The 15,747-nt window shown below is 37.8% G+C and overlaps 1 protein-coding gene across 1 annotated transcript in view; it reads left to right on the forward strand.

The window, feature by feature from the left end:
* MGP (matrix Gla protein) overlaps window positions 1-2,409 on the forward strand; it is a 3,651-nt gene extending 1,242 nt beyond the window's left edge. Inside the window, exons 2-4 of the mRNA XM_007454625.1 lie at window positions 779-811; window positions 1,550-1,625; window positions 2,033-2,409. Of these exons, the coding sequence (XP_007454687.1) occupies window positions 779-811; window positions 1,550-1,625; window positions 2,033-2,174 (251 nt within the window). The 3' untranslated portion in view covers window positions 2,175-2,409. The remainder of the gene's footprint in view (window positions 1-778; window positions 812-1,549; window positions 1,626-2,032) is intronic.
* The last annotated feature ends 13,338 nt before the right edge of the window (window positions 2,410-15,747 follow it).

A 15,747-nucleotide genomic window follows, 5' to 3' on the forward strand; every position in this document is an offset into this window, starting at 1 on the left:
CATTCCTGAGCTAAATTATATTAATAACCATCTGTATTCTGCTTCTTACTCTTGAAATTATTCACCAGTTTTCTGTATCAGAAGATTTGGTTTCTTCACCTTCTTTTTAATTTTTCACGCATATTCACTTGCTTACAAACATGAGCTTCTTATTGCCAGATTTACCTGCTGTGCCCAGGAGAGCGGTAGAAAGAAGAAAACTGTTGCTTTGGCATCATCTAAGTTCTTTCTCTGAACTGGCATTGTGCCCAGTGAGATGTCAGCTGAAGCCAGTGGTTTCTGTGGCTGTCAATTTAACACAGGTTCTTAAGAGGCTTTCAGAACCTCTTAGACACTTGTCTTGGGAAAGCCAAGCTGAGCCATCTGCCCAGCCTGCCTGGAGAAACTTGCCTGTTTTCTAGGCCCTTTGTCCCTTCCTTGGCCCTGCTCTCAGACAGGTCCCAAATTAATCAAGGAAGGCTCTCTGGAGCCTTGTGTGCAGCGCTTAAATTGTCTTATTTCTCAAGACTAAAGACTTCATAGCCCCTGGGAAATTTTAGGCAATACCATGGGCACTAGCTCCTTCAACACCGGAAAAAATAAAGAATAGAGATATCCCAGCAAGGACAGAGCTAGAGAAACAACTCATAAATCCTAAGTGCCTGAAATTTGTAATAACCACACTGCCAAATATATTTCTCCCATCTTTTGGGTTCTTCCCTCCCCTTCCTTCCCTATATTTAGACTGTTGTGGTGTGTGAAAGGTCACAATAAAATGGGTCTTTTTTTTAAATTCCAGAATCTCATGAAAGCATGGAATCCTATGAAATCAGTAAGTGAATATTTGACTTCCTTATTGAAATCTCATGTATTGAAGAATCTCTCCCAATTCTTAAATAGACAAAAAGGTAATATATTTAACAGGGAGGGAAAAGAGGGTCTCTTTTGGAAAACTAAAGTAAATTTTAAAATTCAACTATAAAAATCACCAGATGAGCAATTTTTTAAGTTTGAAATAGTGTAAGATGGCAAGTATGCTTTCAACATACTTAGGAGCCATAAAATCTCATTTGGAAATTTTAAGTCAGTACCACATCAACCACACAGATGGAAAACAAGGAGTAATGACAAATGACAAAGTACAGAATTGGAGGCCGAGTCTGTTGGGAGACCACAGGCATCAGCAGTTGGATGCTATCAAATATCAACTTATAAAGACTGAGTATAGGAATAAATAGCATATCACTCTCATCTTTAATTTGTTCATTATTTTTATGATGTTTAAACTGTTCATTTACTGGAAATCTAAAATTATGCTTAACAAGGCCTCAGGACAGAGAGAATTTCTCCTCACAGGAATAAAAAACACAGTGAGTAGGAATACCAAAATCAGGTATTTGATCAGGAAGTTTATGAAATCTGCTTTATCTACCCATTTAATTTTCGCAGATCTCTAGTTACAAGAAATGCATGAATGAATGAGCTTTCAAATATGTTTTTGTCAGAGAATATTCATGGAAATATTTTCAACAACTGTCTCCCTAAGACCACACTTATTTTCTGTTTTAAGATCCCTTCATTAACAGGAGAAATGCTAATATCTTTATATCCCCGCAACAGAGATGGAGAGTGAAAGTCCAAGAGAGGTAGGTGACAAAACTTGATGGGGGAGGTCATCTTTCCCAGATCTGAATGGAGTAAGAAATGGGTTTTTTCCATCATATATATTATTTCTAATTATATTCCGAGATCAAAGAATTTAAAATCAATGTACAGAAAACAACTGAATTTCTAGAAGACTATTTTGTGAAAGGCCCAGAAAGGAGAGGGAGGGAGGAGGAAAAGGAGGACAGAAAGAAAATTTCTATTTTCATTAAAAATGAAAATCCCTGTTCCACCTTTCCTCCCTGTTCTACAAGTATCTCTTCATATTGGGGGATGAATGAGATCTCTCTACGATATTTTCTTATTCTTTTTTTTTTCTTTTTCTCTTTCTCATTTCTCCACTTTCCTTATGCCTCTCAATTTGGGCCTCTTTTCTTTCACTTTCTAGAATCCGAGAACACAGCAAACCTGCATATGAGTTCAACAGGGAAGCTTGTGATGACTTCAAACTTTGCGAACGCTATGCCATGGTTTACGGATACAATGCTGCCTACAATCGTTATTTCCGGCAGCGCCCAGGGGCCAAATGAGATTGGAAAAAGTTTCTTTCCAGAGCCTGGTGCCTGGTTTTGTATTCCCTTGCAGTAGCATCACTGAACTATATAGACACATAAGAATTGCTTAATTGTTCCTTAAATGTTCTTGTCTGGCTGCACTCCTCTTTCTTGCCCCCATTTGAAAAGTAATGAAAGTGCAGTGGAGTGAAGGTCAAAGGGAAGTTAAGATGTGTGATTATTCCATAATAAACTTCTGGTTGGATACTTACATTTTGTGAGTCTGATTTCTTCTGGGAAAATGCTGAAATAGTTCAATCAAGGCCCACCTAGCCCAGAACAGTAGATTCTGCTAATCGTGTTCTAATGTTGATTAGAAGCATAAGTGCATAGGAAGAACAAATCTTAGAAGACACTCACTCACCCATAACTTGTCTAGACTCTCTCTACCTTGGGATCAGTGAATCACTGCTTCCTATTATATGTTTTCCAGGATTTTCAAACATCATAGATGATCAGTCGTATGATTTTCCTGCTCCCAAACTCTTTTCCTTGGCTGCCGTGCAGCATGTGGGATCTTAGCTCCTCCACCAGGGATTGAACCCACGCCCCTTGCATTGGAAGTGCAGAGTCTTAACCACTGGACCGCCAGGGAAGTCCCCTGCTCCCAAACTTTAAATGACTCCTAAATTCCTTCCATGTGGATTCCAGACTCTGTACCTTAGCTCATCACTCTCACCTGAATGTTATCATATCCTAAGATGCTACAGTCTTGACTCTTACTTGAGTCAAGAAAATATGTGTGCTTTCAAAATGACCAGACATTTTTACAAGATTCAATCATGGAATTTTGGAGCCATACAAAATGCTAGAGCTCCCTTAAGCCTGGTTTGCCAGTGAGGAGGCTCCAGAGTCTCCTGCTTGGTAGTTAGGGACAGAGCCCAGGATTTCTCAATCCCAATTCAGACCTTGTTCGCCTCTGTCGTGAGGACTGGTGCATATCCACCCCTACATCCGTTCCTTCTGGTAGACCCACTGCCTTCATCTCTTTAGTGGAGCATCTTTCTATGCCTTCAAATCCCAGCTTAAGATTCAAGTACTTTATGAAATCAGTGATGGTTAAGTCCACCCAGCTCCCATCACACTACGCAAGCCAGTATCCAGCACTTCAAGAATGTATTTAAAGTCACTTTGCTATACAGCAGAGACTGGCACAACATTGTAAATCAACTATACTTCAACAAAAATAAAAATTAAAAAAAGAATTTATGTAAGGATTCAAGTACAATGATATTATTCAATTCATGTTTTGATTAAATTTCTTTTTATGTATATTTGTTTGTCTAACAGTATGGTAAATTCTTTGAGCGCAGGCACTGTAACTGCAATTTCTTTTCTCTCTATAGCCTTGGTGCTATGTCTGTTCACAAAGGGTAGTCAATGAAAGCTAAAAAGCCAGACTGACTAGTCATGCCTGGGAGTGATCAGCCAATTCTGAAACTGTTAGATTCATCACAATAATGTGTGTCATATAATTTAACCCATCATTGTATTAATATAATGATGGGTGTTCTACAATTTTCTAAGCTCTATTGCATGCAGTAACTCATTAGATTTTAGAAAAATGCAGAAGATGAGTAATACGTATTAGATGGTAAAACTGAAACTCAGAAATGTAACTTTCTGAAGACACTGTAGTAAATGCAGTGACATGCCACTCAAACTGAGGCATTATTCACATGGTCACCAGATATACTGGCAGCAGTTAGGAAGGCCGTAACATTCTCTCAGAGTTTCATTTTCTGTCCCATGGCCTGAAAACTCTCTAAGAAGTTGGGGCAATTGTAGGGCTTACCTTATTTGTTTCCCATCTCTTTTGCATCAAGGTCAAGTAATCCAAAAGGATGAAAAAAAATAGAGGAAAAGGGGAGCAAAACAACAAAAGGGACAAATTGCAAACAAATGGCAAGATAATAGACTTAAACCTATCTCAATAATCTCATATGTAAGGAGTCTAAACAGTGTGATTATTATTTTACTTCTACCTATGTTATAGATCCTACAATACTTTTTTATTACTTTTGTTTTAAACAGTCAATTATTTTCTAAGAGGTTTAGATAATACAAAAATACCTCATATGTTTACCCATGTAATTTCCATTTCCAGTGACCTCATTCTTTTGTGCATCCATATTTCCAACTGGTGTCATTTTCTTCCTGTCTGAAGGACTTCCTTTAACATTTCTCATAGTGCAGGTCTGCTGGATTCTTTAAGTTTTAAAAATTTGCCTTCATATTTGAAAGATATTTTCACTGTATATTGAAACCTATGCTGCCAGTTTTTCTTCTAATTCCTTTAAGATATTGTTCCACTGTCCTCTAGCTTACAGTGCTTCTGATATAAAATCTGTTGCCATTCCTATCTTTATATCTCTGTATGCACTGTGTCTTTTATCTCTGGCTGCTTCTAAGGTTTTTCTCTTTATCATTGGTTTTGACTAACTTGGTTATGATGCATCTTGGTGTGGTTTTCCTTATTTTTCTTGTTCTTGGAGTTTATTGAGCTTCTTGAAATGAATTAAGTTTAGAAAATTTTCACTCGTTATTTCTTCAATTATTTTCCCTCCCTCGCTCCTCTTCTTCTTTGGAGACTGCAATGACATGCAAGTTAGGTCACTTGAAGTTGTTCCATAGCTTCCTGATGTTATTTTCATTTTTATAAGTAGTTTTTTCTCTGTGTGTTTGATTTTTGACAGTTTCTTTTAACGTATTTACAAGTTTACCAACGTTATCTTCAGCAATATCTAATTTAGTGTTAATCCCATTCAGTGTATTTTTCATCTCAGTCATTATAGTTTTCATCTCCAGAAGTTTGATATGGGTGTTTTCGGATTCTCCATGTCTCAACATTTTTAACATCTTGGATACTGTTATGATAACTATTTTAATGTCCTTATCTGCTAATTTCAATAACTGAGTCACTTCCAGGTTGATTTTGATTAATTATTCTACTTTTTATGGATCATAATTTCCTACTTCTTTGAACTCCTGTTAATCTTTCATTTGACGCCAGACATTGCAAACTGTACCTTTTTGTGTGCTAGATATCACTGTATTTCTGTAAGTATTCTTGAACTTTGTTCTAGGATGCAGTTAAACCACTTGGGAAAAGCTTGATCATTTTAAGTTTTGTTTTTAAAGTGAGACCAATGCAGCATTTAGTCTAGGGACAATTATTTCCCCCAAACAGAGGCAAGACCTTCTGAATACTGCACCCAATATCACATGATTGGGTGGTAGGAATAGGCAATAATCCCAGCCCTGAGTTAGTGCCAGCCACTGTTCCCTCTGTTCCACTTCGATGGTCTTTTCCCCACATGTATGTGCCAATCAGTTTGCTGCTGCCTACATGAGTGGTTCTCTCCACAGATATCCAGAGACACTCTCTCCTCTCCAGTATTTTGTCATGTGAGCTATAACCATCATATTCTCCCAGGACTTACAACTCCATTTCACCTCATAATGTCCACTAGATTCCATCTTGGTCCCACCTCCCTGAACCATGACCTGGAAATTCTCTTAAGATAATAAGCTGTGACAATCACAGGACTCATTTCATTTGTTTCCCATCTCCTAGGGATCACTCTCTTTCATTTCTTGATGTCCAAGGCCTTGAAAACCATTGCTTTATATGTTTTGTCTGATTCTTTATTTGTTTCCAGAAAGAAGGTAAACCCCATCCCTGAGACTTATGATTGCCCTAAAATCCATTATCAGGCACAACTACTCCAAATGGTCATCCCAGCCTCAGAGTCCCCCATAGACTTGGCTGAAGCATTTATTGCAATTGCATAAGAGTTCAAATGCTCACTCTGCCTGCTCCTACTTCCCTCTCCCCTCTCCTGTTATACCCAAGAGTACTCCCCAATAAACCATCTGTATACAGACTCCCAAGTCTTAAAGTTTGTTTCCCAGGAACCAGACCTATGACAGACATTCAGATAGTAAATTGGGAGACCAGGGTCCTTCAGCTCCAGACCTCTTGTTTTATTTATTATACAACACTAGATTCATAGTTTTTGAGCTGGCAAGGAGTTCAGAAATAACCTAATTCAACTCCCTTCTTTTACACTGAGTAATTTGAGAGCTTAGAGACTAAACGACTATTGCAAGAGCAGGTAATTCTATTCTCTTGAGAAATTCACTTGTCCTGACCTCATAAAATCTAATTCCTTAAGCCAATTTTTTAAAAGGTTATTTATAAATGATCCATATACGTGTAACAATCTCCTACTTCCCCATCTGATGAAGCTATTTTTAATGTAGTTTCCACCTCAGTCAGAATTTTATCTACCTTCTCAGTTCTATTTCTTTTTTGAAATATTCTGGTTTGTCTAGAGCTAAGACACATGAAGTGATAGGTCACAGGTCTTATTTTTTTTCCCCATTAATGATCTTGGTAAGGCCTTTCATGGAGTAGTACATCCTGGGAACCAAAGAGTGTTTAAACACAGCCAGGATGCTCTGATCCCTTCCCATAAAAGCAATTTAGGATTTTGGCATAGCATTTGAGAATAAGGACTTTGACAGTAGGCCTCCCAGCTCTACCACTTTGAACTGTGAAATTCTTGGTTAAGTTAATTAACCTTGCTGGGCTTCAGTTTCCTTATCTGTAAAAAAGATAATTCTAGTTACCACCTTAGAGTTGTAAGCATTAAATAAATGATTATATATAAAGTGCACAAAACACTGCCTAGCGTATGGTAAGTGCTTAATAAGTGTTAGCTATTTCTACTGTTATTTTCTATTGTACTATTACTATTATTGTAATGCACTATACTCTGGATATTAAGACATACAAGACAGTCCCTCTTGAAGGCAGCCAGCAGGTCTTATAACCAAAAACTACTGATAGCACTGGGCTGTTTGTACTCACTCCATTCTTCCGCTCCTCTACCTATGCTGACAGAGCATGCAGTTTCAGAAGATTTGGCCAGGGGAGTTCATTCTGATTTAAGGGAAATCATGATCTTAGCTTTCATGCTCAACTGGGTTTGGAATTCTTACACCAATACTTTTATGTAATAATAAAATATCCACATTAGAACGCAGTTAAAGTTATATGTTTATATAGCAGTAGTTGTAGTATTTTCAAGCACTATTTTCATCTATACATCTACCTTTTTAATAATAGAAATCTGCAAGTAATCTGATGTTCTACACTAGAGTTCTTCAGTATCTTGATTATCCATCATTAGTAGACTTTCCTTCAGTTTCTCAATCCTACTGCTTCTGGCCTAGTTCCTTGTCATAATGCAGAACTCTAATGAGAGTAAATTCTATCCTAAACTCATTTTGATTTGGAACCCTGAAACTTTGCCTAGATTGCCTCTGGCTTTTTATTTGTGAATTAGGGTTCAATTTCATCCTAGCTGGTCCTTCTCTGGAACCCAGACATTGTTACCTCTCTATCACCAGATAAACCTGCTTCCATGACCCCTCCCCCAGTAAGAATCCCTGGCAATTGAAGTTAATTCAGACCAGAACATATTAATCTACTCTGCTTTCCCTAAAAGAATGGGGCACCTTTATGCAGGATGTGTTATACACCTTAAACTACCAAGCATTATATAGTGGTATGTTTCCAACAGGAAGAATACATGGGTCTGAGAACTAAGGTATGAAAGCAGGAGTGGCTCTATGTATCATATTTTGTAACTCACATGAGGAATTTATATTTTCTATCCTTAAAATTCTAATATCTGTGGGCCTGGAAATCCTGGTTCATACAGAGAGAACAATTTCACCAGGGACATTGGAAGAGTCCCATTTAAGTTCTAGCTGCTCCCTGGTCACTTCAGGCTTTTCATGATAAAAGACCAGTTAGCAAGTAAAGGAGTCATCTTTCCTAAAGGGGATGGTTGAGCATATTCTTCAGGAGAAGATAGGGCTTCTGAATCTAAGAAGGGAAAAACACATTTGCTATCCAGGTGAGCCATTGTAATATATCTTGATATTTCTCTGCCCATTCGTAACAGTAAATGGACAAGTATATCAGCCATGGTCTGAGAAGGGCATGGTGATCAGCTCACACTTTCAGGAATGAGGGTCTATTTCACTTACCAACTGAGACACCTAGACCACCAGATGTGCTAACTAAGAGTGAGGGAATCTAGAATGGGCCGTTAAAGAGGAATACAACAAGTATTAGTAGTGGCCTTGTGACCAGCTGCAGGAGCAGGGGTTGTAGCCTTAACTACACTAACCTTCACAAGTATACTACTTGCTCCAGGAGCGAATTATACTTCAAACATGTGAATATACCAGAGGAGAAATTACAAAGCTGGGAAAGAGGAGATAGTTGTTACACTAAAACTGGGGAAATACATTTCTATAAAACAGCCATAATACCCAGGAAAGTGTGACTAGAATCTATCTACTGTAAATTTTTCCTGGAAAAGGGACCAACCAAAATCCTGGAGAAGCTGTTCCTAGAACATATTGCATGAAGCAAGTGGATGTAACAGTGCAAGTGTGGACCGTAACTGATGCTGCAGTGCTTTCCCCAGATCCCTTCTTCAGGGCTGAGGCACTTATTCCCTCAGATGCTGGCAGCTGATGGCTTGCAGGTAGCTGAGTCTCTCTCCTCAAATTGCCCTGAGCTGAAAAGAGCAGCTTGCTCCTTTCTAGAAACAGTCCACATTCCAAAACTGGTCAATGCAAGGGCATAAAGGCCTTAGCCCCTTTCCCCTGACGCTGACATCTTTCATTCTGGTGACTCTTTCTTATCTTCCCTTCTCCTGCTACCTCACTGTTAAAACAGTCAGAATGTGTCATGGCTCAGTTGCTCAGTCTATGAATATGCACACACACACACACACACACACACACACACACACATATAAAGCAGAGGGAGTATATGGAAACCTCTTGGCGGGCTTTAAATTCATCCTAGGATTGAAATTGGCCCCAATTTTTCTGATTTTAAAATGTAGCTCCCCACTGCCCACCAGACTCCTTTATGTGACTGCATTATGAGATTTATCTGTTAATTTCTTTAGCGAAATGAACTGGGTGACCTGTGTGTGGGGGGGTGGTTTCCATCTCTCATTTCTGTGAATTCAAACATGGAAAGCTAACCAAAAAACAAGAAAGCCAGAAACATAAGTCATCTGGGGTTGTTAAAATGTGAGGTTAAGCTTTGAAAATACTGTTAAAGAAATGTTCCTTTTTCTCAGTTCGTACAGGAGATTTTTATGGTGTTTACCTAGAAACACTCTGATTCCTTTACTTTGGAGAAAACAATATACAGAATTTGTCTCTACCTATTTCACCTAGTGATAATAACCACTCTTTTGACAACCTGTAATAAAGTAGGAAAATAATCTGCATATATTTGGGTGCATGTGTATAAACATCCCAAGAGAGAATTTTCCTTCTTATAAGGATTCTTGGAAAGGTTTCTAAAGAGTAATCATTTTGTATTACAAAAGTACTCAGAGAAAATCTCAAGTGCTATGACTTACTCATATGAGTGAATTAGTCCTCAAACATGAGATTATACCAAAGAAGACATTTTAGAGCTGAGAAAGAGGAGATAAATTTTTCACTAAACTGATAAGTACACTTCTGTAAAAGAGCCACAGTATCCAGGAAAAGGTGGCTAGAACTACAAAGTTTAGTTGAAGCATATGGACAAATAGCACCCATCTCTTTGAAAATCTAAAATGGATTTAAGAGTTGGAAGAAAAATGAAGCAAATTTAGACCAGTTTCTCAAACGTGTGTTCTAAAGAACAATGTTCCCATCAGCATCCTGCCAAAAGTTGTTTTATGCTCAAATAAGTTCTATAGACTTTATATATCTCATTTTGGGGATATATATATATATCTGGAGAGTGAAAGAGAGAGATATGATTTAATATATGAAGCCCTCATATATGATGTGTGGTCTATCAATAAAGGAATCTGAGTCTATTTAACACAGGGGTTCACAAGATAATTTGACAACAGAATATTCTTTTCAGAAGGCATTGATCAACATCTTGCACAACCTATTTTAGAATTTAGTCAAGCCCAACCTCTCACTCTTTTGGCTAGTATGAATTTAACATTTTAACAGTTACAAATACCTGGTCTATGCCATACAATATGGCCATACAGTAGCAGATGATCATGCAGCTTGCACTTAAAACTCTAGTGTTACAAAATTCTCTAGGTCACATGATGTAATAGTTCATTTTTGGATAACTAAATGTTAGGATAGAAACTTTTCTTATATTGAATCAGTTTAAACATTTTGGCCTTAATTCTTCTCTCTATTTCACTTACCAAGCAAAATGTTACCAATGACCCAATGCTACACGTTCCATTTGCCCTAATTCTAAGACAGCAGAGCTATACAATTTCTTTTATATTACTTTATTATTGTGGTAAGCTTTTTAATATCAGATCCACCATCTCAACTATTTTAAGTGTTCAATACATTATTATTGTTGACTAAGGTACAATGTTGTACAGCAGATCTTTAGAGCTTATTTATCTTGCTTAACTGAAACTTTATGTCCCTCGATGTGTAACTCTTCATCCCGTCACCCATCTCCTGACAATCACCATCCACTCTTCAATTCTATAAATTCGACTATCTCAGATACTGCATATAAGTGGAATAATGCAGGATTTTTCTTTCTGTGACTGGCTTATTTCACCAAGCATAATGTTGAAAGATTCATTCATGTTGCTGCACATTGTAGAATTCCTTCTTTTTTAAGGTTGAATACTATTCCATTGCGTACCACATTTTCTTTATCCATTCATCTGTTAGTGGACGTTTTGCTTGTTTCCACATCTTGGCTATTGTGAGTAGCACTGCAATGAACATGAGAGTACAATTATCTCTGTAATATCCCGATTTCATTCTTTTGGATCTAGAGGTCGGATTGCTAGATCATATGACAGTTCTGTATTTAATTTTTTGAGGAGCTGCCATACTGTTTTTTATAACAGCTGCACTATTTTGCATTCCACCAACAGTGTGCAAGAATTTCAATTTCTGTACAATTTCACCAACACTTATTTCTTGTCTTTCTGATAATTACCATCCTGACAGTTATGAGGTGATAGCTCTGTGTGCTTTTGATTTGTATTTCCCTGATGATTAGTATCAGTATCTTTTCCTTTATCTGTTGGCCATTTATATGTCTTATTTGGAGACATATCTATTCAAGACCTTTGCCCACTTTTAAAAATCAGGTATTTATTTATTTATTTGCTACTGAGTTCTAGGTATTCCTTATATAGTTTGGAGACTGACCTCTTAGCAGAAATATGATTTGTGAGCACTTTCTCCCATTCCCTAGGTAGCCTTTTCACTCTGTTGATTTTTCCTTTATTGCACAGAAACTTTTTAGTTTGATGTAGTCACAATTGCCTATATTTGTTTTGGGTACCTCTGTTTTAGTGTCATATCCATGAAATCATTACCAAGAGCAATGTCATAAAGACTTTTCTCTATGTTTTCTTCTAGGAGTTTTATAATTTTAAGTCATAAATTTAAGTGTTTAACCCATTTTGAGTTGATTTTTGTGTATAGTGTAATATAAGGGTCCAATTTCATTCTTTTGTGTGTGGATATCTAGTTTCCCATACATCATTTTTTGAAGAGACAATCCTTTTCCCATTGAGAGACAATGCATTCCCATTGAGATTTTGATAAGGATTGCATTGATCTGTAGATTGCTTTGGGTACTATGGACTTTTTAATAATATTAATCTTTCCTCATGAACATGAGATGACTTTCCATTTGTGTCTTCTTAATTTCTCTCATCAATGTCTTATAGTTTTCAGTGTATGAGTCTTTTACTTCAGGTTTATTCCTAAATATTTTATTCTTTTTGGCACTATTGTAAGTAGAAATGCTTTCCTATTTTCCTTTTCAGATAGTTTGTTGTTAGTGTGTAGAAACAACTGATTTTCATATGTTGGCTTCGTATCCTGCAAACTTACTGAAATTATTTATTAGCGGTAACAGGTTTTTTAAGGAGTCTTTGTTTCCTAATGTAAGACCATGTTCTCTACAAACTAGAAGAATTTTACTTCTTCCTTCCTGATTTGTATGCCTTTTATTTCTTTGTTCAACATAATTGCTCTGGTTAGGACTTCCAGTATTATGTTGAATAGAAGCAGTGAGAGTGGGCATTCTTGCCTTGTTTCTGATCTCAGAGGAAAATATTTCAGGTTTTCACCATTGAGTATAATATTAGTTTTGGGATTGTCATATATGGTCTTTATTATGTTGAGGTATATTCCTTCTATTCCTAGTTTGTTCAAAGTTTTTATCATGAAAAGGTGCTAAATTTTGCAAAATGCTTTTTCTACATCTATTGAGATGATTATGTGATTTTTTGAACTATAGTTGATTTACAATATTATGTTAGTTTCAGGTGTACAGCATAGTGATTCAATATTTTTATAAATTATACTCCATTAAAAATTATTACAGGGCTTCCCTGGTGGCGCAGTGGTTGGGAGCCCGCCTGCCGGTGCAGGGAACACGGGTTCGTGCCCCAGTCCGGGAAGATCCCACATGCCGCGGAGCGGCTGGGTCCGTGAGCCATGGCCGCTGAGCCTACGCGTCCGGAGCCTGTGCTCCGCAACGGGAGAGGCCACAACAGTGAGAGGCCCGCGTACCGCAAAAACATAGTGATTCAATATTTTTTCAGATTATACTCTATTTAAAGTTACTACAAAATAATGGCGCTATAATCCACTGCTGTACAATATATCCTTGTTGTTTACCTATTTTATACATAGTAGTTCAGATCTCTTAATCCCATACCCTTTCTTGGCCCCCTTTCCCTCTTCCCATTGGTAACTACTAGTTTGTTTTCTATATCTGTGAGTCTGTTTCTGTTTTGCTATATACATTTGTTTATTTTTTTAGTTTCCACATATAAGTGATATCATACACTATTTGTCATTCTCTGTCTGACTGATTTCACTTAGCATAATATTTCTCTACATCCATCCACGTTTTTGCAAATGGCAGAATTTTATTTTTTTTGACTGAGTAATAATTCCATTAAAAAATTTTTATATATATATATATATTCTTTCCATTCATCTGTTGATGGACACTTGGTTTGCTTCCGTGTCTTGGCTATAGTAAATAATGCTTCTATGAACATTGGGGTGCATGTATCTTTTTGAATCAGTGTTTTTGTTTTCTTTGGATATATACCCAGGAGTGGAATTGCTGGATCATATGGTATTTCTATTTTTAGTTTTTTAAGGAATCTCCGTACTATTTTCCATAGTGGCTCCACCAATTTACATTCCCATCAACAGTGTACAAGGATTCCTTTACTGTGCAGATTATCCTAGGTTGCAGTTTTTTTCCCTTTCAGCATTTTGAATATATCATGCCACTCTCTTCTGGCCTGCAAAATTTCTGCAGAGAAATCAGCTGATAGCCTTATGAGGATTCCCTTGTATGTGACTCTTTGTTTTCCTCTTTTTGCCTTTATAATTCTCTCTTTATATTTAACTTTTGCCATTTTAATTATGATATGTCTTGCTGTGGGTCTGTTTCGGTTCATCATGTTTGGGCCCCTCTGTGCTTCCTATATTTGGATACCTTTTTCCTTCCTCAGGTTCAGGAAGTTTTCAGCCATAGTTTCCTCAAATATATTTTTGATCCCCCTCTCTCTCTCTTCTCCTTCTGAGACCCCTATATTGTGAATGTTGATGTGCTTAATGTTACCTCAGAGACCTCTTAAAATGTTTTCATTTTTTTAACTTGTTTTTCTTTTTGCTGTTCTGATTGGGTGTTTTCCATTTCTCTATGTTCCAGATCACGTATGCATTCTTCTGTACCACTTAGTCTGCTATTCATTTTTTCTAGTGTGTTTTTTATTTCATTTATTGAACTCTTTGGTTCTGATTGGGTCTTCTTTATATTTTCTAGTTCCTTGTTAAAATGTTCATTGAGTTCATCACTTCTTTTCCCTAATTTAGTTAACACTCCTATTACCAATACTTTGAATTCTTTATCTGGTAAACTGTTTATTTGTTTCATTATTTATTTTTTCAGGTGTTTTCTCTTGATCTTTCAATTGAGAGCAATTCCCCTGCCTTTCCATTGTGCTTAACTGTCTTTGCCTCTATAAATTTAGGTAAAACAGTCACCTATTGAGGTCTTGAAGGGGTCTTTTATGTGGGAGTACCCATATAGAGACAACATGTGCCTTTGGTGGGAGAGCAGACATACGCCAGTTCCCTGAGTAGCCCCAGAGAAGTTGGGGTGCTGGGTGCATGTATCAACTCTTGTCCTCCCCTGGGGGAAGCAGAGAGCTGGGATTCTTTTTCACCTGCTCATTCTGTGCTAAGCCAGGGAGAAGAGCTATGGCATCTACCTGCCCAAACCCCATCTCCATTCTCCCCCAGACAACTAGACTGTGCCAAACCCATCAGACCTCCAAGACTGACAAGACTGGTACAAGTTAGTTCTTGGGGAAGCCCTGGAAAAGTTAGAACACTGGACACATGAATCAACTTTTCCCCCCTCGGGGTATAGCTGAGAGCTCGGATTTTTCATCCTATTCACCCCCTGTTGGGCAAGGAGAAGGATCTATTGCATCCACTAGCTCAAGCTGCCATCTTTATTCTCCCCTGTGTAGCTAGATTGTGCCAGACCTGTCAGAGTTCCAAGGCTAGCAAGGCAGAGGAAGCCAGTCTTCTAGGTTGTCCCCCTCAGTAAAGCTGGGATGCTGAATGTACAGGACAATGCCTTCCCTCTCCTGGGAGGAGCTTGGAGCTAAAATGTCTCTTCCAGATGATATGGCTGTGCTGGGGTCAGGGACCCCAGTGGGAGGGTGTCTCAAGCCTCTCTGTTGGCTTCAGTGAGTCTGGTTTTGTGTTTGCCCAGGGGGTAGGAGCCTTCCAAGTAGAAGAATTTAGAAATTCTGAATTTCTGAATTTCTCACAGAGAGAAATTGTCTGTGAATTGTTGCTGAATTGGTGTGTTTGTGGGAAGGAGGGTCCATGGCCTCCTACTTCACCGTCTTGTTTATGTCAACCCCCATCAATGCATCTTTTCCTGAATATATTCTGGTTTACCAGTATCTGTCCTAAAGGACCCAACGTGAAGCACAATACTTGTTTGATGGTCTCAGAGTGCCACTAATTGTGACTGCTCACGACCCAAACCTTGTTACATCTACAGGGAGTCTAATCCTGCCTTTGTCTCTCTCATGGTTGCTTCTCATGACCTGTTAAAACCTTCAGGTGTTTTTTGACATGAAGTGCTAGCAAGTCACATCTTCCCTCATCCTGTCCTTGCGAGCATGTTTTATAATCCAAATGCAAAGTATATTTTATCCTTTTTAAAATGTCACCTTGTTGGATTCAATAGCAGAGATAATTTTGTCATTTATTTTGTTAGCTCTTTCTTCGAGATTTGACATGCCTGAATATTTGATGAATATGTCTTCATCTACGCCTTTGAATAAAATGTGTTCACCAATGGGAATTAGCAACAGATTGGTCAGGAGGAAAGAGCGAAAGTGGGCAGGGTGAGGGAAGGTCCGGGAAGGCAGCACAAGGAAAGAGT

The sequence above is a fragment of the Lipotes vexillifer genome, unplaced genomic scaffold, assembly GCF_000442215.2.
Source record: "Lipotes vexillifer unplaced genomic scaffold, Lipotes_vexillifer_v1.1 scaffold911, whole genome shotgun sequence".
Lineage (NCBI taxonomy): Eukaryota > Metazoa > Chordata > Mammalia > Artiodactyla > Lipotidae > Lipotes > Lipotes vexillifer.